Source organism: Hyla sarda, chromosome 3, assembly GCF_029499605.1.
Source record: "Hyla sarda isolate aHylSar1 chromosome 3, aHylSar1.hap1, whole genome shotgun sequence".
Classification (NCBI taxonomy): domain Eukaryota; kingdom Metazoa; phylum Chordata; class Amphibia; order Anura; family Hylidae; genus Hyla; species Hyla sarda.
In genome coordinates, this window is record NC_079191.1 from 388563326 (window position 1) to 388585943 (window position 22618).

At 43.6% G+C, this 22618-nt stretch overlaps 1 protein-coding gene across 6 annotated transcripts in view; it reads right to left on the minus strand.

Moving 5' to 3' along the window:
- Positions 1-17301, minus strand: part of CEP68 (centrosomal protein 68) — a 35051-nt gene extending 17750 nt beyond the window's left edge. Inside the window, exons 1-5 of one of the 6 annotated variants that reach the window (XM_056567944.1) lie at positions 17201-17276; positions 9723-9833; positions 9536-9606; positions 5312-6542; positions 2671-2793 (exon numbers count right to left, since the gene is read on the minus strand). In XM_056567944.1, the coding sequence (XP_056423919.1) occupies positions 2671-2793; positions 5312-6484 (1296 nt within the window). In that variant the 5' untranslated portion in view covers positions 6485-6542; positions 9536-9606; positions 9723-9833; positions 17201-17276. Of the gene's footprint in view, positions 1-2670; positions 2794-5311; positions 6543-9535; positions 9607-9722; positions 9834-10195; positions 10255-16920; positions 16961-17200 lie in introns of those variants that run through there. The other 5 variants (XM_056567943.1, XM_056567947.1, XM_056567946.1 and 2 more) reach the window with 5 other exon arrangements.
- Between the last annotated feature and the right edge of the window lie 5317 nt (positions 17302-22618).

The window sequence follows — 22618 nt, forward strand, 5'->3', positions numbered from 1 at the left end:
TAGTTTTGCAACATCTGGAGGGTTCCAGTTTGGTGACCACTGTGCAGTGGTGTCCAAGCTGTAGCCCTCCAGATGTTGCAAAACTTAAACTCCAAGCATGCCCAGACTGTCAAGGCATGCTGGGAGTGGTAGTTCTGCAACACCTGAAGGGCCAGATGTTACAGAACTACAACTCCCAGCATGAACGGACTGTCTGGGATTGCTAGGATTTGTAGTTTGGCAACTCCTGGAACGCAGCAGTGAAGATCACTTAGGGCTGATCTTTACTGCTGCGTCCGCCGCTGCCTCAGTCGGTCCCGCGCTGCCTGTCCCGATCCTGCCGCCAGTCCCGCTGCGATCATCGGTCCGGGAGTGAGGTGAGATTTCCGAACCCGTCCACCATCTTCCCCCAGCTCTGCGCCGACATTCAGGGGTGGGCAGAGCGGGGATTTAACCTTTAACCTCCCGCCCCCCTCCTGCCATTGGTTGCTAGCCATAACGACCAATGGTAGGGGTTTAGGAGCGAGGTGGCAGCTGCCACCTCGGTCCTATCCCTTAGGATGATTGGGGCTGTCTCTGACCGCTCCGATCATCCCTATTTTCTGGGTGATCGGGTCACAGAGACCCGATCAACCCGGAACCCCGCAAGTCCTTGTCATTAGTCAGCCACTGACTGACTGACTGACTGACTAACTAACTAATGACAATGATCTGCAGCAGGGTACCAGTCTGATTGGTTCCCAGCTGCAGTGTCATCGGTCAGCTGTCCAGAACAGCTGAGATGACGTTTCTATCACCATGCCAACGGACATGGTGATAGAAAATGTATTGGACGTGTATACACGTCCATTTGCGTTAAGTCACAGGAAAAATGGACGTGTATACACGTCCATTTGCGGGAAGGGGTTAAGGTGTCCCGGTCATCAGTAAAAACTTGACAAGTAAGGCTGCTCTCACACTATAGAATTATCTGTTTTAAAGATCCGTTAACAAAACCATTAAAAACAGACGTTAAACGGCCGTTACAAAATCCCATTATAGTCTATGGGATTTTTACATTACCCGTTTTAACCTCTCATAGCCCCTTATTAATAACGGACGTTATTTGTTGACAGGAGAAAGTAACGGAAGAAATAATGGATGCACTATTTCTCCCATTACCTCTCCAGTCACAAAATAATGTCCGTTATTAATAAGGGGCTATGAGAGGTTAAAACGGGTAATGTAAAAATCCCATAGACTATAATGGGATTTTGTGCCGGACGTTTAACGTCCCTTTTTAATGTTTTAAAACAGGTAATTCTATAGCCTTAAAAGTTTTGATTGGTAATCATCTACGTGTTCAGACCCCCATCAATCTCTAGAACTAACTAGCTTATTGCATCTTTTCTGTCTTGTTGCAGAAGATCCGCTCCATTGTAAGACACCATTTCTCCTGGCTTATTTTAGAGTTTTTGCAAATAACAGGGATCACATGGATTACATAAAGGAAACTTCTAATTCAATAAATAAATACAAGTCCACTTTTCAGAACTGTGAAATATAAGCCAAAGAATACATTAACTTTGGAGGGCCTGGAAGGTCCATGCATTACACAGGTAGTCTATTTCCCTAGGAACAATGTAAGGCTATGTTCTCACAGAATTTTGGGCTGTTTTTTATTTTTTTAAAGATGTTAAAGGCTGAAAAAGTTATATGGAAGCATAAATGGCTGAAAGTAAGGCCCAATATACTGTGTGTGAACCCATCCTAATACTTAATTTCCCCTGTGGTGTTGCTGCACATGTGTATAGAATGTGTCCATCAAGGATTCTAGCTGATCGTTCATGTGTCCAAGCAGTAAATGGCTGTGACTGATCATCAGGGAAGACTTCTAAAGAAAAGCCACTTACTATGCAGACAGACCTCTTTAGTAGATATAGGACTTTGGGAATAGCTCTACCTTAAAGGAGTACTCCGGTGGATTTTTTTTTATTTTTTTTAAATCAACTGGTGCCAGAAAGTTAAAACAGATTTGTAAATGACTTCTATTAAAAAAATCTTAAGCCTTCCATTACTTATCAGCTGCTGTATGCTACAGAGGATATTCTTTTTCTTTTTGAATTTCTTTTTTTTGTCTTGTCCACAGTGCTCGCTTGCTTACACCTGATGCCCGTATCAGGAACTGTCCAGAGCAGCATAGGTTTGCTATGGGGATTTTCTCCTTCTCTGGACAGTATCTGATACGGGCATCAGGTGTTAGCAGAGAGCACCGAGGACAAGACAAAAAAAGAAATTCAAAAAGAAAAGAATTTCCTCTGTGGCATACAGCAGCTGATAAGTACTGGAAGCATTAAGATTTTTTTTAATAGAAGTCATTTACAAATCTGTTTAACTTTCTGGCACCAATTGATTTAAAAATGTTTTTCCACCGGAGTATCCCTTCAAGATTATTAAGTTTGGAAAGAATGTGTATAGGGCAGCGGTATCAACACTATAATGCCAAGTTTCCCACCCAGGATGCCTCCCACTGTTGCAAAACTACAACTCCCAGCATGCCCGGACAGCCTTCGGCTGTCCGGGAATGCTGGGAGTTGTAGTTTTGCAACAGCAGGAGGCACCCTGGTTGGGAAACACTGCTATAATGAAAGTATTCAATGACAGCATTTCAGGCAATGGGCATCAGCAAGAGGGGCGTTAGTGTTTCCTCACCAGGTAAAGGCTGAGTGCTATCTGAATGCTCTCCACATTTGGCTTTGGAGCGGTCCAGTTTTCAGTTACTTCTGCAACGCTGTACAACCACTCAATAAGCTTGTCCAGGTGCTGGCAGAATCTCTGTTTGCAATAGAGAAGAGTTGATTACAAAATTTGATCTGTTAGCACATTACAATTTTATTACCTTTCACAAAATATCACAACCTGACACTTCAGGCAAATGTCTGTATGTATCTAATACAGGTCCTATGGGGGGCTGGGGTGCACGGAACAGAGATGAAAAGGACACCGCTGTGAAAATCTGTGTCATGCACCCCCTGGGGACACAACACTGAACACTGCATCAGTTCTTTCTGGAGTATTAAAGGGTACCTTTCATCAAAAAAAAACTTTTGATATATTATAGATTAACCCCTTAAGGACCAAGGACGTACAGGTACGTCCTTGGTCCTGCTCCGGTGATATAACGCGGGGTTACACGGTAACCCCGCATCATATCACGGTGGGCCCGGCGTCATAGTGATGCCGGGACCCGCCGCTAATAGCGCGCAGCTCCGATCGCGGCGCCGCGCGCTATCAACCCTTTAGCCGCGCGCTCAGAGCTGAGCCGCGCGGCTAAAAGCGAAAGTGAAAGCTCCTACCTGCCTCCTCGCTGTCCGATCGTCGAATGACTGCTCAGTGTCTGAGATCCAGGCATGAGTAGTCATGCGGCAGAATCATCGATCACTGGTTTCCTATGAGAAACCAGTGATCAATGATAAAGATCAGTGTGTGCAGTGTTATAGGTCCTTATGGGAGCTATAACACTGCAAAAAAAAAAAAAAAAAAAGTGAATAAAGATCATTTAACCCCTCCCCTATTAAAAGTTTGAATCACCCAACTTTTCCCATAAAAAAAAAAAAAAAAAAAAAGTGTAAATACAAATAAAAAAAATATATGGTATGACCACGTGCGGAAATGTCTGAATTATAAAAATATATCATTAATTAAACCGCTCGGTCAATGGCGTGCGCGCAAAAAAATTCCAAAGTCCAAAATAGTGCATTTTTGGTCACTTTTTATATCATTTAAAAATGAATAAAAAGAGATCAATAAGTCTTATCAATGCAAAAATGCGCAAAAAATGAGCCCTCATACCGCCCCATACACGGAAAAAGAAAAAAGTTATAGGGGTCAGAAGATGACAATTTTAAACGTATACATTTTCCTGCATGTAGTTATGATTTTTTCCAGAAGTACGACAAAATCAAATATATATATATATACACAGGGTTTTCATTTTAATCGTATGGACCTACAGAATAAAGATAAGGTGTCATTTTTACCGAAAAATGTACTACGTAGAAACGGAAGCCCCCAAAATTTACAAAATGGCGTTTTTTTTTCAATTTCGTCGCACAATGATTTTTTTTTCCGTTTCACCGTAGATTTTTGGGCAAAATGACTGACGTCATTACAAAGTAGAATTGGTGGCGCAAAAAATAAGCAATCATATGGATTTTTAGGTGCAAAATTGAAAGAGTTATGATTTTTTAAAGGCAAGGAGCAAAAAACGAAAATGCAAAAACGGAAAAAACCCCGGTCCTTAAGTGTTTAATGTATGCAGAATAACTTTCCAATTGCCTGTTATTAAAACATATGCTTCTTTCTATTTAATTTTCCAGTCTTGGCCTCAAGCCCTTTTTATAGATTTCAGTCTCATGCTGGAGTCCTAAATCTCAGACTGCAGCCGGGACACAGACAAGCTCAGCACTACTCCCTGACTGTCAGACAGGCAGGAGCCAGCACTGTGCTCATAGCACAGCAGGGCATACTCCTAACTCTGCCTCACTGCATGCCCTCATTCATTTTACTATCTGAGCTTCAATCTTTCTTCTCTCTGCACATGCAGTTATAAACAGAGAGGAGAAGATTCAGAGCTACCAACTGAGCTTGTCTGTGTCCCGGCTGCAGTCTGAGATTTAGGACTCCAGCACGAGTCTGAAATCTATAAAAAAAAAAAAAAAAAAGGCTTGCAGCCAGGACTGGTAGGGAGACCTCTAGTGGTCATTTTTTTCTAAGTGGAAAATGAAATAGAAAGAAGCATATTTTTTAATAAGATGGAATTGGAAAGTTATTCTGCATACATTAATCTATAATATATCAAAAGTTTTTTTGATGAAAGATACCCTTTAAGGGCCCCATACACAGTAGTGGAAATTCGTCCAACATTACAATTTTTATTGAGACTGGCCGACCATGTAAAGTGTATGGAGGCCTCCTGACTTCACCCCCAACAGAGGATGCCACGAGTGAGTTTGGGCACTTTCGATCTCAGTTTCCCTACCTTTTCCCTTTTTTAGGGTAGGGTCACATCTGCCATATTCTTCAGCATATTTTCAATGTCAGTGGGTAGCAAGATACGCAGCTGATTTTGCTACCTATTGATTTCAATGGGTAGAAAAATACGCGGCAAAATACAGCACATATGACCCTACCCTTAAAGAGTAAGTGGCTAGCAGAGCTAACTAGCTGTGGCTTACCTTTTTCCATTCAGAACACACAAATGTGCATCTGTGTGGGGTAAACAGGACTGAAATATATTATAACGCTAAATAGTTCAATACTAATAGCAAGTGAACTAAAGAACACATTTTACCTGAATTTTTTGGACTAGAGATTTATTTTCTTTGATTGAAGAACATTCAGAATCATCCAAGACTTCTGCGGAGATCCTCCCATCAAGCATATCTCTCAGTGAAGAAAACCTATTCAGTTTAGATTCATCGTAGCTGTAAAAATCAGTGAGATATTCTGTGTCTTTTGGGCTATCTTCAGAGACTGTGTTTGATTTGGCACTGGATCCTTGGTTTTTGTCACCTACAGTTAAAGATAGGTCCCTCAGATAGTGAGCCAGGGTCTCTAACTCTTTTAGCGTTGGGGGCAAGGAAAGATATTCCTCATCAGTGTCCAAATCTATGTGGAGGGGGAGAACATTGGATGTAGGTAGAAACTGTCCTGAACAATCTCCAGAGGACTCCTCTTCAGAGAACTTATTGAGTACATCATATCTGGAGGGGGACAGACTACTGGTGCACACTTTGGCAAGATCCAGCTTACTGGCATAGGGCGAGAACCCACCACACAAAGTCACATTCGAAGACCCTGGTGGGTTTTGTAAACCACGATCACCAGTTCTTTTAAGTAAAGGTGTTGAAAAGGCAAATGGTAAATGCTGATTATTTGCATGTGAATATTTATTAGTCTTTGCTTTGTGCTTTTCTCTATAGGTAGTGGTAAAAGAGCCGAACTTGCCTTCACAAGAGGCATTATAGCTATCGAGGTCTACACCAGAGTCCTGTAAAAAAGCTTCGGCCTCATTCTCATCATCTCTATTAATAAAATACTTTGGATTTAGGGGATATGTATAATCTAGTAAGTCCTGATACTCTTTATTTGGATCCCAATGGGGAGACGTTCGGTCAGGACGTGGAGGGAGAGAGTTTGGAATTGCACAGGCCCAGTATTCTTCTGTCAAAGTCTGGGATTTTCTGGAATACTTCTCAGAACTACTGACATCAGTAAAATGAGAATCTAATGATCGACATGCCCCTAAATGTGGCCCGTTCTTAGAATGAGCCACTGAAACATCACACGTTAAACATGAAGTGTCTAACATAGTCCTTGATCTTTGTCTGTCCTGCTGGAGATCATCACAGTCTTCAGACATGGTCCTCGTAGGCTCCGCTCCTGAAGGCCTATATTTTGGCCTGTATGCATTCTGATATCCTGATTCATTTGTTGGGAAGACCTTTTGTCTACATGAATCCATTTTCTTCAATCTATGAAATCTTCTCCAGGCATAATATAAAAGCTACTCTATCCCTTCCCTGGAAAGATAAAATGAGAAAAGTTAGACACTGAAACAGAACATCAACTTTACACATTGATGTCTGACCCCCATGACCCTGAATATCAGTAACATGAAGGTGGTCCCTTCCTTTAGCTGATCAGCAGAGGGTTCTGGGGTCAATCCTTCATCCCCCATTTACTAATCCACCAGTATTTCCGTGCGTAGACCAAACAGCATGTAACATATTCCCATAAATTTCCCATTTAGAATTTTTTGTAGCATGTGAGTGGAGCTTCGGAAACCCCCATTAACATGCAAAGTAAGTGGATTATTGTCGGATTCAGTGTGGCTTAGGTTGGTCATACACAAAGGATATATGTGGGCTGAACCTACCAATTTCAGTGGGGCTGAATGACAAACTAATGTGTATGATGGCCTATAAACCATCCCCTAGAGCAGTGTTTCCCCAACCGGGTGCCTCCAGCTGTTGCAAAACTACAAATCCCAGCATGCCCGGACAGCCGTTGGCTGTCCGGGCATGCTGGGAGTTGTAGTTTTGCAACAGCTGGAGGCACCCGGGTTGGGGACACACTGCACTAGCATGTTAAAGCTCATCTGGATGATCCTTTTGTTTTCAAATGAATAAGTGACCACCTCGAATGTCTGGCAACAGCTGGAGGCACCCTGGTTGGGAAACACTGAACTAGACATAAAGAAGACAGCCTTATGAGCTTAATACTTTACTAGACGGAATCAGATAATGCAAAGTCACCGTGTCTAGGTCTCTCCGTGCTCTTTGAGGAGGTCATCCTGTTATTTGTGTCCTTCCCAGGCAAGTTCCAACAAGACGCGACCATGTCAGCCACCTAAAACATTACTTATTGTTGTTCTTCATCAAACCTGCAATTACTAAAGCACCACACCAGCAAGCACACCTACCTTTATTAGGGTGGATTCACATGTGACAGATATTTGTTGTTGCAGAAATTTCTGGGACAGAAAACAGTTAAAAAGTACCTGTCACCAAATAAACTGTTCTAAAAACTAACTGTGACTATGTTCCCTGATTACTCCTAACACCCCTCCCACCCTTAAAAAAAAAAAAAAAAAAAAAATTTCAGAGCTTTAAAAAGCTGTGTATCATAGCTTTCTTCTTGCTCACATAGTGCAATTTCCCAGCAGGAGAAAGTGGGTGTTTTCCAGCAGGCATGACATCACTGAAGCCTGCTGGGGGACCACTTCTGCCCTCACATGGTTGCAGTGCTGTGATGAATAGAAGACCTCAGGCTCTGTGCATGTTTCAGTCTGTGTTGGTATCAGTGAGGCTCTCCTTCAGCTCTCAGTCCGTGCAGCTTTCTGTGAGAATCTTTGGAGCCTTCACTTTCTCTGCAGCTATCAAGCTCAGTGCAGAGAAACACTTCCTGAGTTTGGTCTCCTGCCAGGCCGGGAGTAGACCAAACTCATTGTATTAATTGTGGCAGGGAACAGAACAGAGCCACCTAGTGGCCATTTTCTATTACATTTTAAACATATTTATGTTGATAATTTTAAAAGCAAGTGAATGGGAAAGTGTCTTTCTGGATTTCTGCAAGTTCCATTCTTATGAATGCCATGTGTGAATCTACCCTTATAGATCTCTGAATTATTATCCCAAGTCAATGGATCCTATAAAATCACGTACAGTTTATAATAAATATATAGTTATTATGACTGCACTGGGTAAAATTCTTCTATTTGTATACTTTGTATTTGCCACAGCAGTGTGAACCTGTGTATAAGGTAGTTATGCTGGCTATTTTTCTGTATTTTTTTTTTTTTTTTTACAATGCAAGTGAACCCTCTATAGCCGTGCACCCCTTCCTGTTCACAGGCGTGTTTACATTTATAGTGGATCCTGCATGTCACCCAGTCAGACGCTATATGCCCTGACTGTGTTAGGGCCCATCCGAAGTAAGGCCATCTGAGCGAGGTAGTTGGGGGACGTGTTTTGATCAAAAAGTGCGCTAAGAGCCTCAATTTTGACAAAGTGCTGCTGCAACCTTCTTTTTGTATACTAAAATTCTGCTGACTGAGCACAAAAATACCTAAAGCTCAAAAATGTTGCAGATCTAGTAGAATACAGTAGTAACAATTGAGACTCTACTCACATTTACATCGGAGGCTCCATTTACAGCCTCTGTTGTATGATATAGGAATGGTGCTGTGACTTCCGTTACAAAAGGTGAACAATAAATTGAAATCTGTTAGCGGAATGTTTGCTCAGCTGATTTCTATTGGTCACGATTAGACTATATACATGCACACTCAGCTCGGCTGAGCCTGCATGAGTTTGCAGTGGAGTTAGGGGGAGGTAATCCATTGCCAGATCTCTTTTTGTGAGCAAGAGGATCCGACTGTTAAAAGGGTACTCCGGTTGAAAAAAAAATGTTTTTAATTCAATTGGTGCCAGAAAATTAAACAGATTTGTAAATTACTTTCTAAAAAAAATCTTAATCCTTCCAGGACTTATCAGCTGCTGTATGCTCCATGGGAAGTTCTTTTCTTTTTGAATTTCTTTTCTGTCTCACCATAGTGCTCTCTGCTGACACTTCTGTCCATGTCAGGAACAATTTCCCATAGCTAACCTCCCCTGCTCTAGACAGTTCCTGACATGGACAGAGGTGTCAGGAGAGAGCACAGTGGTCAGACAGAAAATAAATTCAAAAAGAAAAGAACTTCCTCTGTAGTATTCAGCAGCTAATAAGTACTGGAAGGATTAATACTTTTTAATAGAAGTAATTTACAAATCTGTTTAACCTTCTGGCAACAGGATTAAAAAATAAATAAAAAAATTACACACACACACACACACACACATTCCACCAGAGTACCCCTTTAAAACTAAACATTCCCAATCCTTCTCTGACATGACGTGTGCAACTTGGGAAGAATCTGTAGGCTACCATACACATTATATTCAGCTGAAATAGTTTGGTTCAGAAAACATTTATCTTATATGTATGGCCAGCTTTAGAGAAGATAAATCCATACCTAAATAAAAGGGACAGATGGCTTCAGGCTCCTTTGAAGTGTTCAAGAAAATATGGTATCGTATATGAAGACTGCAACAAAAAAAATTAAAAAAAAATATAAACTAGCATCTGAACAACTTCTTTGCATCCTATTTGAAAAGCAAAGAATGGCGTCCGCCCCGGAGGACTAGACCATAGACGTTCACCTATTGCTAGAGAGGGAAAGAAGTGGCCGCATGCAGATTCCCCCAGTAAGAACAGCAGAGAACTGGGTGGTGTCATTTTGGGAATGGTTGTCCAGTTGGGTCCAGGACCTTCTATATAGGCAGATGAAAATTGGACATTTTAAAAGGAAGAAAAACCACTTGAATGAGAAGATACAAGGATCTAAGAAACTATACAGATTATAGTGATCCTTGTACTGTACACATACTAGGGGGCTCATCCTCAGTGTCACTATGGTGAAGTAAGTGGAGCTATGTCTGCACCGTATCTAATCATAGGCGTCATGTTTACCCTCAGCTTACTGCTTGTACCCATACAATGCACTTCATCTGTGTACAAAATTATAGTAAGAAGTCAGCCAAGAGTGAAAAGAAAAGACAACAATTCATTTGCCTCTGATGTCAATGGGACACTAGTAATTTTACAGCTAAAACAATAACAATACAGCACTTACTGGGCAATAGCATGTCTTGTTATTATTGTCCTTCAGGATCCTAAGGGTTTGTTCACACACTGGAATTATATAAAGGAAAATTTCCTTGTTGAAATCATCTTTCTGCGCCACTTATTTTCTGCTGGAATTCAGAATCTCTTCTGAAACATCTGCATACTTGAAGCTGCAGATTTTATGCTGTAGAGTTCATTAAAAACGAAATGACTGAACGCAGCTTCAAATCCTGCGACCAAATATGTGCAGGATACTATACGTGTGAATAGACCCTATGGGTACGTTTACACATGCATATCTTTGCTGTACATCTGCTGCAGATTTTGCTGCCTATTGACTTCAATTGGTAGCAAAATCTACTACAGCAAATCTGCAGCAGAAATCGCGAATCTGTGAGCGCACCTCCTCACACGAGATTTCCTTTCAATCTCGCAGCATGTTGCACGCTGCGAGTTTGAAAGGGGGCAGGCTCTCTGATGGCTTTAAGTGTGGAATTTACTGCAGCGGAATCTTCGCTGCAATAAATCCGCCGCACACCCCATTGACGTCAATAGGGTCCAGTGCTGTGGAGTCGGAGTCGAGGAGTCGGAAGAAATTTTGAGTACCTGGAGTCGGAGTCGGCAAACAATGCAGACTCCTACTAAATTTAGATTGGAATAAAAGAAAATAAAAGCGCAAGTTTAAATGTCCCAATTTACAAAAAGTTATAATTAATGACTTCTCTACTGTAAGAATAAAGACCAATGCATGCAGTGCCTCACGTAACCGCAAAACGAACACGTTAAGTGACTGAAGAAGCTTTTCATGTGCTTCACTATATGGCACGCAACGCACAATTAGGAGCAGCAATACTTATACTTTCCATAGTGTTGTGTTATGCTGTTACAAGGAACCCATGGGTAACGTAGTCTCTCACTGATAAGGGATTAAGTAAATATGTTTTTTGAAGGACTAGAGACACTTGTATAAGTGACGGGAATGGAGGGTCAATAGTTCAAGACTGAAGCTGTAAACCATTGGAAAAACTGCTGCCATTCAGCTAAGGCTATAAAAACTTGTAAACTCCGATTGTTAGCTTAAACTTTAAACATGACTATGGGATTCTACTAGGGAAATCATGTTTTATAATAAATGCCCCTTCCTGGATCCTCCCACTGCCCTATCTTCAGCAGCAGATCAGCACACAAAAAGGAGAAGGCAGCAGCTTCTGCCCAACTACCTCTCTGTGCTAGAAGAGCTTAGAAGAACTTGGTGGAACAGTTTCTTGGATTCAACTTTAAGTGTTTATAAATACATTCGCATATTAATACAGAGGAGTCAGAAGTACAAAAAACTGCGGAGTCGGAGTATTTATCTACTGTCTCCACAGCCCTGATAGGGTTTTCAACTCGCTGCTAAAAATCTGCTGTGTACAAGCTGCAGAGAGCCCCCCGCCTTCCAAACTCGCAGCGGGAAACAAGCAAGGAAATCCGCTTGTGTGAACTAGCCCTCAGGGTAAGCTCACACATACTTTTTTACTGCGGATTTATTGCCCATTGACTTCAATTGGTAGCAAAATCTGCTGTAGCAAATCTACAGCAAAATAAGGATGTGTGAACTGACTCTTAGACAGTTAGACTCTTACATCTTATTTCTAATGTGTATGTGCAGCTTTAGGTACTATGAGGCATAGACCAGCAGCAAGAACCAAAAATTAGGCAAAACCCAGCTAACGTACAGAAAACACTGGGGAATGAAAAAAAAAAAAAAAAAAATTTATTAATGTAAGGTGTGAACTTGTAAAATCCGTTCTAGCTGGTTAAACAGGTTGGATTTTGTGGGTGGTAACAGGTGCATTCTGGACTCCAACACTGGTCACTGGTAGAATTAGTCTATTCTGGAGGGTGATGATGCCAGTGACAGAGGAGTCAGCGCATCCTGCTGTGTAAAAGATATTATAATACAAGGCTTGGAGGGAATCCCTAATTATACATTACAATGTCTTTCTCTAGTTTTTACCAGTTTCATCTATTATTCATTTACACATGGCCGAAACAGAGAGACAAGTCAAGCTAGCATGACGCTCACAATAAAGCCATTATATATGCAGCTCTTCAGAGGTCACAGGTCAACTGGTCCAATCCTTATAACAATGACACCAAAGTCTTATTACAGATGCACCCAGAGAGATCCGCTGGTCTACATTTTATATACATACAAATGAAATTTCAGTTTGTGCCTTGTTACATTTCCTGCTGTTTTAAAAAGATTAGACAAAATTGTACACCATTCTAGTCACTACCTAAACATATTATGAGGGTGCTAGGGTCTCAACAACTACATGATACCAAGAAAAAGGAGCAATAGCTACTGAATTTATAAACCTTTATTAAAAGCAGTACTATGGTGCATTTTATTAATAACCCTATGTGCTCGGGCTGCAAAATGAAACAAAAACTTTAACTCACCTTCCTATGTTTCCCCGTTGCGCTGATATCTGTGTCCTGTTCTCCGGTCCGTCTTCTTCCGCGTCGGTGAGTCGTGCTGCTTTCAGCGTATCACCAGATGCAGCACTGTCCCGCTGCGGCCGGTGATAAGCTGAGAGCAGCACGACTCACCGACCCGCAGGAAGCAGAAGAAGACAGGGACACCGATATTAGCGCAACGGCGGAACATAGGAAGGCGAGTTAAAGTTTGTTTTGTTTCATTTTGCAGCCCGGGCACATAGGGTTAATAATAAAAAGCACCATAGTACTCCTTTAAATACTTTACACATACAGGGAAAATTTAAAGTTTTAAAAAACAAAAATGGTAATCAGAATGGCTTAAAGGAGATACAATGTGCTATATATATTACACAAGTAAACATTTTGTATATAAATGGGAGAGATGCTAGGAGGGTCTATATAATACAGGCCATAAACAATCATATAAGCAAAGTGCAGTATTATAGACCAATGTGTCTCTGAACTAACATACCTGACTGTATGGTGAATATATAAAGCATTAGGTCATAGTAACTCACCCATTATAATGTGCCACGCTGCCTGCCCAAAAAGATATTGGGGGAGAATAATCAAATCTGATCAGCTGCTCCTGTTCACAAGGTTTGATAAATCTCCCCCATTCTCCTTTGCTTCTACGGGAGAATGTGTCACCGCATGACAGCATTATACAATGGCACTGTATATACCGTGGTCCCTCAAGTTACAATATTAATTGGTTCCAGGACAACCATTGTATGTTGAGACCATTGTATGTTGACACCATAACTCTATGGAAACCTGGTAATTGGTTCTGAAGCCACCAAAATGTCATCCAAAAATAGGAAAAAGTGAGAAATAAAGAAAAATAAGTAGATAACTAATATAGATAAAGCAAATCCTTACATATACAGTGGTCCCTCAACATACGATGGTAATCCGTTCCCAATGAACCATCGTTTGTTGAAACCATCATATGTTGAGGGATTCGTGCAATGTAAAGTATAGGACAGTGGTCTACAACCTGCGGACCTCCAGATGTTGCAAAACTACAACACCCAGCATGCCCGAATAGCCGTTGGCTGTCCGGGCATGCTGGGTGTTGTAGTTTTGCAACATCTGGAGGTCCACAGGTTGTAGACCACTGTTAGAGAAAGTTGTACTCACCTGTCCCTGCCGCTCCGGACCGTCACCGCTGCCCTGGATGTCGCCGTCCATCGCTGTCGTCACGTCCCCGACCCTCCGGCAAGGCTCTGCTTCTCCGGCATCCGCGCCCTCCGTCGCCGCCATCACGTCGCTACGCACGCCGCTCCTATTGGATGACGGGACGGCGTGCGCAGCGATGTGATGACGTCGATGGAGAGCGCCGACGATGCAGGGGATCCCGAAGAGGATGCGCCGGAGCCCCGAGGACAGGTGAGTGACCATCAGCGGACCACACGGGGCACCGTAAACGGCTATCCGATGGCAGCTGAAGCAGTCTGCGCTGCCGGATAGCCGTTTATGCGATGGCCCCCACATACAAAAGCATTGTATGTTGATGCTGCCTTCAACATGCGATGGGCTCTGAGAGGTCATCGTATGTCGGGGCCATCGTAGGTCGAGGGGTCACTGTAAAAGTAATAAAGATCTACTGGGAGCCGTAATCACTGTCTATGTAGAGGACAGGAGCTTCTTCGGGGTCCTAAACAGTACACACAGTGTCCTAAAAAAGTAATGGAGCCTCCCTCACCTGGTGTCCAAAGGAGCACAGGTAAAGAGTACAGAACATGTAGTACCTCCCTGAACTGTAGGGGGCGCTACCAGACACCAGTCAGTGCATGCACTTCAGTAATACAGGGGTTTTACCAGCGAATGCCCATTCTGATTGGTCGGTTCTTTCAGCCATTGACATGTTTCACAGATCTGGACTGTCCATAGCTTTGTATGTTGAGTCTGGTTTCAAGTTACAATGGTCCAGAAAAGACCATTGTATGTTGAAACTATTGTATGTTGAGGCCATTGTAAGCTGAGGGATCACTGTATAGGCAAAGAAAAGAAAAACACGGGGGCACTCACATGTCGCGGATCAGATGCTGGCTTCTTTATTCAGGATCAAGGTGCAATAGAACACATATTCCGGCGAGGCGCCAGGAGAAAGCGTGTGGTCACAATAGCTATTTCGTGCAGATCCGGTGGAGCCTTTTCTCTAACGGTGAAGCACCTGTGGGATCAGCCTGGGAAAAGTTGCTGCTGTCTTACCCGTGACATTTACCACGCACCTAACACTGCCAGACCAGTGCCAGCACCTATTTTCTTTGTGGAGGGCACTGTATATATAGTCTATATGGCTCACTGTATAACTAGTCAGACTCTATAGGACAGTGGGGAGAGCAATATACAATGCACTACCAGGTAGATTGGCCATTCAGACACAAATCTAGAAGAAAATGTCTCAATGACTTCTGTTCCCAGCACTTCTCAGTAGGTGATGCCCAGAAGGATCCTGCCTACTCACCCAATGCCTTTCTATACAGATTTTTGTACACATGTTATATATACACTGCAACACATCGGCATAACGGAGCACATACCAGGGCACATAGCTATGGATCACATTACAGTCTGTCTGGGGGATCAGTGTACACAGATTTATACATCCTCTATACGTCACCAAGACAACACAATGGCCCTCATTTACTAAGAAAATCGGGTTGTAAGTCTATCTTGCTTTCTTACCCGACTGCTTTTTCCCCCTGATATTTATTATTATGTCGCATCCTGTTTGTCGCACGTGGGTTTTGTTGGTTTTGGTTTCCAACTCCTCTGAGTTGTCGGGAAAAATCCACAACAATACAACAAATTCGGGTTGGAAACCTTTTATAAATATGTGGGAAAGCTCAGAAATGTCGGGTTACGCCCCTTTTTCGGGTTTGGGAGAATCCACATCGGGTCCGTCGGGAAAAAATGTCGCATCGTGTCGCAGACTGGCGCATGATGTCTAAGACATGGCGCAGACAAAGATGCGACAAAAAAACCCGACAAAAGAGGTCGGGTTTAGAATAGTAAATGAGGGCCTGAGTGTAAGCGGTATCCCATTATAGGTTACTTCAAAATGTCTCCAATCTAATGCCTTGAAACACATAACTGTGCCCACTATAGTGCCCCCACAACTAGTGCCCGCCACACTCCTAGGGTTGCCACTTTTTTGCAAAAAAAATACCAGGAGTGCTAATTTGCATAATTGTTTATATATATATGGATACACCTATGATACACATATGTGGGGGAAATGTTGTCCTACTCTGACCCCTATAACTTTTTTATTTCTCTTTATATGGGCCTGTATGAGGGCTCATTTTTTGTGCCCGATCTGTAGTCTTTAACAGTAGCATTTCTGTTTTGATGTGACTTTTTGATCGCTTTTTAATTTATTTAATTTTTTAATAAATTCAGGAGTTGCAGTTTGTTACTAACTACAACTCCCAGCATGCCCCGATACAGCCTATGGCTCAGCAGCTGCCCCAAACAACAACTCCCAGCATTTTGGACTATATATAGTATAGATCAGTGTTTCCCAACCAGGGGTGCCTCCAGCTGTTGCAAAACTACAACTCTCAGCATGTTGGACTATATAGTATAGATCAGTGTTTCCCAACCAGGGGTGCCTACAGCTGTTGCAAAACTACAACTCCCAGCATGTTGGACTATATAGTATAGATCGGTGTTTCCCTACCAGGGGTGCCTCCAGCTGTTGCAAAACTACAACTCCCAGCATGTTGGACTATATAGTATAGATCAGCGTTTCCCAACCAGGGGTGCCTCCAGCTGTTGCAAAACTACAACTCCCAGCATGCCCGGACAGCCAACGGCTGTCCGGGCATGCTGGGAGTTGTAGTTTTGCAACAGCTGGAGGAGCTCTGGTTGGGAAACCCTGGTATAATATATGGTGCAACATCCTAGGTGTTGGAGGATTGGTTGGATAAATACCGGCCATTGCATTACCAGCCATGTGGCAACCATACACACTCCCCTCAACATTCTCCCCAAAACCATGTGCCCAGAACAGCTCCCCTTTTCTTACCAGGGGCATTGATATTTCAACATGTATCTGGACAGTCACACTATGGTGCCAATGGCACAATCCCTGCTACCATCACTGTACCATGGAGAAAAGTCTACCCTGAGGGGTCACCACCTCTTCATAAAGCTGACCTGTACTGAATACAGCTTTTGTATACATCACTGCACGCCTATATCTGTGGGCGCCATACACAAGACCGTACTCACTATACAGCACACAGGGGAAACCCGGAGTCCTCGGCATCACAGCGGCCCGAGCAGCCAATTACAAAGCGTCTTCTAGCCCATAACTCGCGCCGCAGACATAAGAGCTGAGCTCTGATTGGCTGCCGAGCTCTCCCTCAGTCCGCGCCGGATTTATAGTTCTCACACCGTCTCCAGCCATTGTTGGGAATAGGCGCACAAAGGCGATGCTCCATAATGTATAAGCTATCCCGGGGTGCCCCTCCAGTCTGTATACAAGAGCGCAGAGGACTGTACACATTACCTTATCTCCGCTCCCGGCTGATAACAGAACCGCAGCTCACCAAGACATGACAACCCTCTGTGTCCGACAACCAACACCTCTTCCTGTATACATCGTGTGACGTCATCGCCAACCACTCCCTCCGGCGTCCTCCCGGCCAGTCACAAGATGGCGGCCGCCCCTCCGCTTGTGTGGTGACAGTAGTGCTTGTCAATTGTGGAGGGTCATGAGGAGAACTGTCACTGCCCACAACCCTGCCTACCTGATAATGTGAAAAAACAAACAAATATATATATATATATATATATATATATATATATATATATCCCTGAGAATTGCAGATAACCTTACATCATTCACATTAACAGTAATGAGGAACCTCCGAGCTATTTTATTTATATCACATTTTATTTATTTTTGTAACTAAGTCGGTTTTGTAATAGGAAAACAGTGATTTGGGGCTCTTTATTCACTTTAACAGTGATGAGGAACCTCCGAGCTATTTTTTCTAGATCACATTTAATTTATTTTTGTAATTAAGTCGGTTTTGTAATAGGGAAACTGTGTTTTTAGGCTAGTCCAGTGTTTTCCAACCAGGGTGCCTCCAGCTGTTGCAAAACTGCAACTCCCAGCATGCCCGGACAGCCATTGGGCCTCTGTTAACCCCTGCTGACAGAACAGTGGCGCAGCATGAATTCTCGCGGCCTACTGCCCCCTCAATGCAAGTCTATGGGAGGGGTCGTAGACTTGCAGGTCAGTGTGACTACAGACTGAATGATGATTGCATGTTTGGTTGTCTTTATTAGTCATGAACTACATTTCAGCTTAGCAACTTAAAGGAAAATGGTCAGCCTATTCACCCACACAAATCCCAATACACTGGGTTATAGTTTGGGTGAACAGGAAAACGATGAGGAGTCAATGACCAACATATGTACCTTAGGTCCAGAGATATGTCCCACCAAAGATCCGCTGCTATATTCCCTTAATTGCGCTCTAGAGGTGGGCCCCATCGGCTAAATTGGCATATTCATTGTCTGTGACTCCACGTCCTAGTGACATGGAGTCGCTGGTCATGTGAGTGCTCAGTCAGCGCATGCGCTCACGTGACCAGCGACTCCCAGGGTACATATTTTACTCAGTGACCCCTAAATCCAGTGTATTGGATTTAGTGTAGATGAACAGGTGACCATGTGAGACACTTACAGTGAGACACTGGTGCAGCCCTTGTTTTTGCAAAATGGATATGTACATTCCATATCACTTAAAAAATTATGAAAGAAAAATGTTTTACAGCAGCTGGGCTTGAATATTACAAAGAATATTGGGGGACATCTATCAAAGTCCTTGTAGATGCACTGATGTTATACACAGGTTTTGATGGTGCAGTTGGAATGTGCATGTACCAAATGTATTAAATGGTGCAGGGCCTGTGATAAATATGGGGCTAGTCCACATTTTTGTGAAATTTAACTTCCGAACACCACTTTGTACGACCCCCTTCTCCGCAAATTTTGTGCAACGTTTTGTAAGCTGCTCTGGGGTATGTTTTTTTTTTTTTAAAGTCGCATGTCGTAAATCACTGACCAATGCAAAGTGAAAAGCAGATCCCGTGTTAAACATCTGTTCAGTGAGAAATCATGCAGGTCGGAATACCACTAAAAGTTGCTCAAACAGTGGCACATGCAACATTTTTGCGACAAATATACACAAAAAAAACCTTTGTGAATCCCTTAGTAATTTCTCCCCTTGAGCTTTGACTGTAACAGTGCTGATCCCAGGGGTGACTATGAACGTCTTTAAGCTACTACCGTATATACTCGAGTATAAGCCGACCCGAGTATAAGCCGAGACCCCTAATTTCAACCCAAAATCCCAGGAAAAGTTATTGACTCGAGTATAAGCCTAGGGTGGGAAATACCTCATCCCCCCCTGTCATCATCCAGACCCGTCATTAACATCCTCATCATCCCCTTGTCATCATCCCACACATCCCCCCTTCATCATCCCCTTGTCATCATCCCACACATCCCCTTATCATCCCACACAATCCCCCTTCATCATCCCCTTGTCATCATCCCACACATCCCCTTATCATCCCACACATCCCCCCTTCATCATCCCCTTGTCATCATCCCACACATCCCCCCTTCATCATCCCCTTGTCATCATCCCACACATCCCCTTATCATCCCACACATCCCCCCTTCATCATCCCCTTGTAATCATCCCACACCCCCCCCCCTTCATCATCCCCACCCCCCTTCATCATCCCCACACCCCCCCCCCCCTTCATCATCCTCTTCTCATCATTCGCCCTCAGTGGTCTTCAACCTGCGGACCTCCAGAGGTTTCAAAACTACAACTCCCAGCAAGCCCGGGCAGCCATCGGCTGTCCGGGCTTGCTGGGAGTTGTAGTTTTGAAACCTCCGGAGGTCCGCAGGTTGAAGACCACTGCGGCCTTCAACATGCGGACCTCCAGAGGTTTCAAAACTACAACTCCCAGCAAGCCCGGGCAGCCATCGGCTGTCCGGGCTTGCTGGGAGTTGTAGTTTTGAAACCTCCGGAGGTCCGCAGGTTGAAGACCACTGCGGCCTTCAACATGCGGACCTCCAGAGGTTTCAAAACTACAACTCCCAGCAAGCCCGGGCAGCCATCGGCTGTCCGGGCTTGCTGGGAGTTGTAGTTTTGAAACCTCCGGAGGTCCGCAGGTTGAAGACCACTGCGGCCTTCAACATCATCCAGCCCCCCTCTCACCCCCTTTAGTTCTGAGTACTCACCTCCGCTCGGCGCTGGTCCGGTCCTGCAGGGCTGTCCGGAGAGGAGGTGGTCCGGTGAGGAGGTGGTCCGGGCTGCTATCTTCACCGGGGGCGCCTCTTCTCCGCGCTTCCGGCCCGGAATAGAGCCGTTGCCTTGACAACGACGCATCTGCGTCGTTGTCAAGGCAACGTGACTATTCTGAGGCCGGGCCCGAAGCGCTTAGAAGAGGCCTCCCCGGTGAAGATAGCAGCCCGGACCACCTCCTCACCGGACCACCTCCTTACCGGACAGCCCTGCAGGACCGGACCAGCGCCGAGCGGAGGTGAGTACTCAGAACTAAAGGGGGTGAGAGGGGGCTGGATGATGTTGAAGGCCGCAGTGGTCTTCAACCTGCGGACCTCCGGAGGTTTCAAAACTACAACTCCCAGCAAGCCCGGACAGCCGATGGCTGCCCTGGCTTGCTGGGAGTTGTAGTTTTGAAACCTCTGGAAGTCCGCAGGTTGAAGACCACTGCGGGTGGGGGAGTTCACTCGAGTATAAGCCGAGGGGGGTGTTTTCAGCACGAAAAATCGTGCTGAAAAACTCGGCTTATACTCGAGTATATACGGTAAATGGATTTGCTACTTACATACATGAGATAATGTGCCTCTAAATTGGAAACTGTAGAAACATCTGGTCACCCAGGGAGCACCATGACCTAAAGAAGCATGATGTATAGGTCATTAGATCTCTAGGATGATTCCTAATATTATTAATAATATTGCGTAAGTGTACAATGGGCCTAATTTATTAAAGCTGTCTAACAGAAAGAACGGCATACCATATCAACCATACCTCCCAACTTTTGCTGAGAGTAAAGAGGGACATGAATGATAACAAACATAACATAATTCAAATCACGCCCCCAGCCGATGCCCGCCAACTCTGAAATATTAAATTATCACATTCCTAATCCTGCACAATCAACGGTGTAAACACAGAATAATGCCACATGCCAAAACTACTGTTTATTGGTCACATTACATCTCAGTTAATAAAAAGTAAACACTTGGCAAAAGTTGTACTGGTAAAAATATAAAAAAAATATTTTTTTAAGGGTACGTTCCAACCTGGCCTATTTGCTGCATATTTGCTGCTGCATATTTTATTTCCCATTGAAGTCAATGGGTAGGAAAATACGCAGCAGCAAATACGCAGCAAAATACGCCAGGTGAGAACGTACCCTTATAGTAAAACAAAAAATACATTGTCCCAAATTCCTTTTTTTTTTTTTCTTTTTCTTTTGCCCCATAAATTTTTTTTCTGGCTTTGTAATATATAATATGGAAAAATAAAGGACATCAGTGAAGAGAACAACCCGCAAAAAATAAGCCCTAATACAAAGTCAGTTGAAAAATATGTAACACTATAGAAGATGAGGAGGAAGAAAACATCAAGGTGTTGGGAGGGGCTAAAGGTTAAATTATCATCTACTACAGTATGTTCATGCCGACATAAATCTGATTTTTGCATCAAAAACACCACTCCCTTTGAGACAGGAACCATATGTGGTTACACTCTGGAACTCCCACTGAAGTTGATGAGAGCTTAAAGGTGTACTCCACTGGAAAACATTTTTTTTTTAAATCAACTTGTGCCATTAAGTTAAACAGATTTGTAATTTACTTCTATTTAAAAATCTAAATCTTTCCAGTACTTATCAGTTGCTGTATGCTCCACAGGAAGTTATTTTCTTTTTGAATTTCCTTTCTGTCTTACCACAGTGCTCTCTGCTGACACCTCTGTCCATTTTAGGAACTGTGCAGAGCAGGAAAGATTTGCTATGGGGATTTGCTCCTACTTTGGACAGTTCCTAAAATGGACAGAGGTGTCAGCAGAGAGCACTGTGGTCAGACAGAAAGAAAATTAAAAAAGAAAAGGACTTCCTGTGGAGCATTTAGGAGCAGATAAGAACTGTAAGGATTAGGATTTTTAAATAGAAGTAATTTACAAATCTTTTTAACTTTCTGGCACCAGTTGATTAAAAAAAACAAATGTTTTCCAGCAGAGTACCCCTTTAACCCCTCAAGGACTCAGGGTTTTTCCGTTTTTGCACTTTCGTTTTTTCCTCCTTACCTTTTAAAAATCATAACCCTTTCAATTTTCCACCTAAAAATCCATATTATGGCTTATTTTTTGCGTCGCCAATTGTACTTTGCAGTGACATTAGTCATTTTACCCAAAAATGCACGGCATTAACACGCCTGTGATCAGTGTTATCGGCGCTTGACTGCTCCTGCCTGGATCTCAGGCACGTAGCAGTCATTCGCCGATCGGACACCGAGGAGGCAGGTAAGGGCCCTCCCGGTGTCCTGCAAGCTGTTCGGGACGCCGCGATTTCACCGCGGCTGTCCCGAACAGCCGACTGAGCAGCCGGGTCACTTTCACTTTCACTTTAGAAGCGGTGGTCAGCTTTGACCGCCGTTTCTAAAGGGTTAATACCGCACATCGCTGGGATCGGCGATGTGTGGTTTTAGCCACGGGTCCCGGCCGTTGATGAGCGCCGGGACCGACGCGATATGATGCGGGGTTATGAGGTGGTACCCCCCCCTCACACTTTCTGCATCAGGCGTAAACCCACCCCATTACTAAAGAAAAGCCCCCGATAGGTGACAGTCAGATGACAAGTGTACTCCAAAG